The sequence below is a fragment of the Phalaenopsis equestris genome, unplaced genomic scaffold, assembly GCF_001263595.1.
Source record: "Phalaenopsis equestris unplaced genomic scaffold, ASM126359v1 Scaffold194664, whole genome shotgun sequence".
Lineage (NCBI taxonomy): Eukaryota > Viridiplantae > Streptophyta > Magnoliopsida > Asparagales > Orchidaceae > Phalaenopsis > Phalaenopsis equestris.
The window spans coordinates 1-1,149 of record NW_018214613.1 but is presented as its reverse complement, the minus strand read 5'-3'; the positions used below and the strand labels follow the sequence as shown (position 1 = coordinate 1,149).

Genomic DNA, 1,149 nt, shown 5'->3' with positions numbered 1-1,149 from the left:
TTATTGACTGACTACAATCAGTCGAATGGATTTTCGAGTACAAAGACGTATCAGAGGACAAACGGTCAAAATAGTTAGTCATTAAACTAAAGAAGAATGTCGTCTTATGGTGGGAAAACCTACAAAGGCCGAGGAAAGGAGAAGGCCGTGAGAAGATAACTAAGTAGGAGAAGATGAAAAAGGCAATGCATAAGAAATAGCTCCCACCACAGTATCTCCAGGATTTGTTTCTAAAATGCCACAGCTTATAGGTTTGTTCGTTGGGTTACATTGTATCTAGTGCACGCGTTCAGATGGATCCTACAAAGATAAAGATCATTATCAGTTGGACTACAACACAGTCATTCACTGAGCTAAGACCATTTTTTGGGATAGTATCATTCTACCGGAGATTAATTAGGAACTTACGCACCATCACCTCCACTTTAACTGAACTTTTAAAAGTGAAGGAGTTTGCTTGGACGGCAGCAGCACATGACAGCTTTGACACACTGAGTTGGGCTCCCGAGCTAGCATTACCAGACTTCAACCAACTTTTCGAGGTTGAATGTGATGCCTTCAGGGTAGGAATAGGAGCAATATTGAACCAGAGACGACATCCCATCGCCTTCTTCAATGAAAAGTTGAATGAGTCTAGAAGGAAATACTTGACTTATGACAAAGAATTCTACGCCATCGGAGCACTGCGGTCATTACCTATTAAAGAACGAGTTCACACTATTTACAGATCATGAGGCCCTGAAATTCCTCAATAGCCAGAGCAAACTAAAAGGCTGACACACCATCTAAGTAAAATTTCTAGTCTCATTTCAGTGCTTAAAGATAAGGCGGGAAGCCAGAACCGTGTAACAGTTGCACTGAGTTGTCGACATTTATTGATCACATCCATGCAGACCCGAGTTGCAGGCTTCAAGGTCATAAGGGATCTATATGAAGCGGATGAGAATTTCAGAAACGTCTTGGAGCAATGTCAGGAGAAGCCAATAGGGGAGTATTACCGAACAGATGGATACTTGTTCCATCACAGTCAGTTGTGCATTCCTCGGTGTTTACTAAGAGAGGTCATTGTCCATGAGGGCCACGGTGGAGGAATGGCAGGGCACTTTGGCAAGGACAAGACTCTCGCCCTTGTAAAAGAGCATTTTTTTT

At 42.6% G+C, this 1,149-nt stretch overlaps 1 protein-coding gene across 1 annotated transcript; it reads left to right on the top strand.

The window, feature by feature from the left end:
* Window positions 1-293: 293 nt before the first annotated feature.
* LOC110034922 (uncharacterized mitochondrial protein AtMg00860-like) lies at window positions 294-734 on the top strand. The gene has a single exon (XM_020739160.1). The coding sequence runs from the start codon at window positions 294-296 to the stop codon at window positions 732-734; it is 441 nt and encodes a 146-aa protein (XP_020594819.1).
* The last annotated feature ends 415 nt before the right edge of the window (window positions 735-1,149 follow it).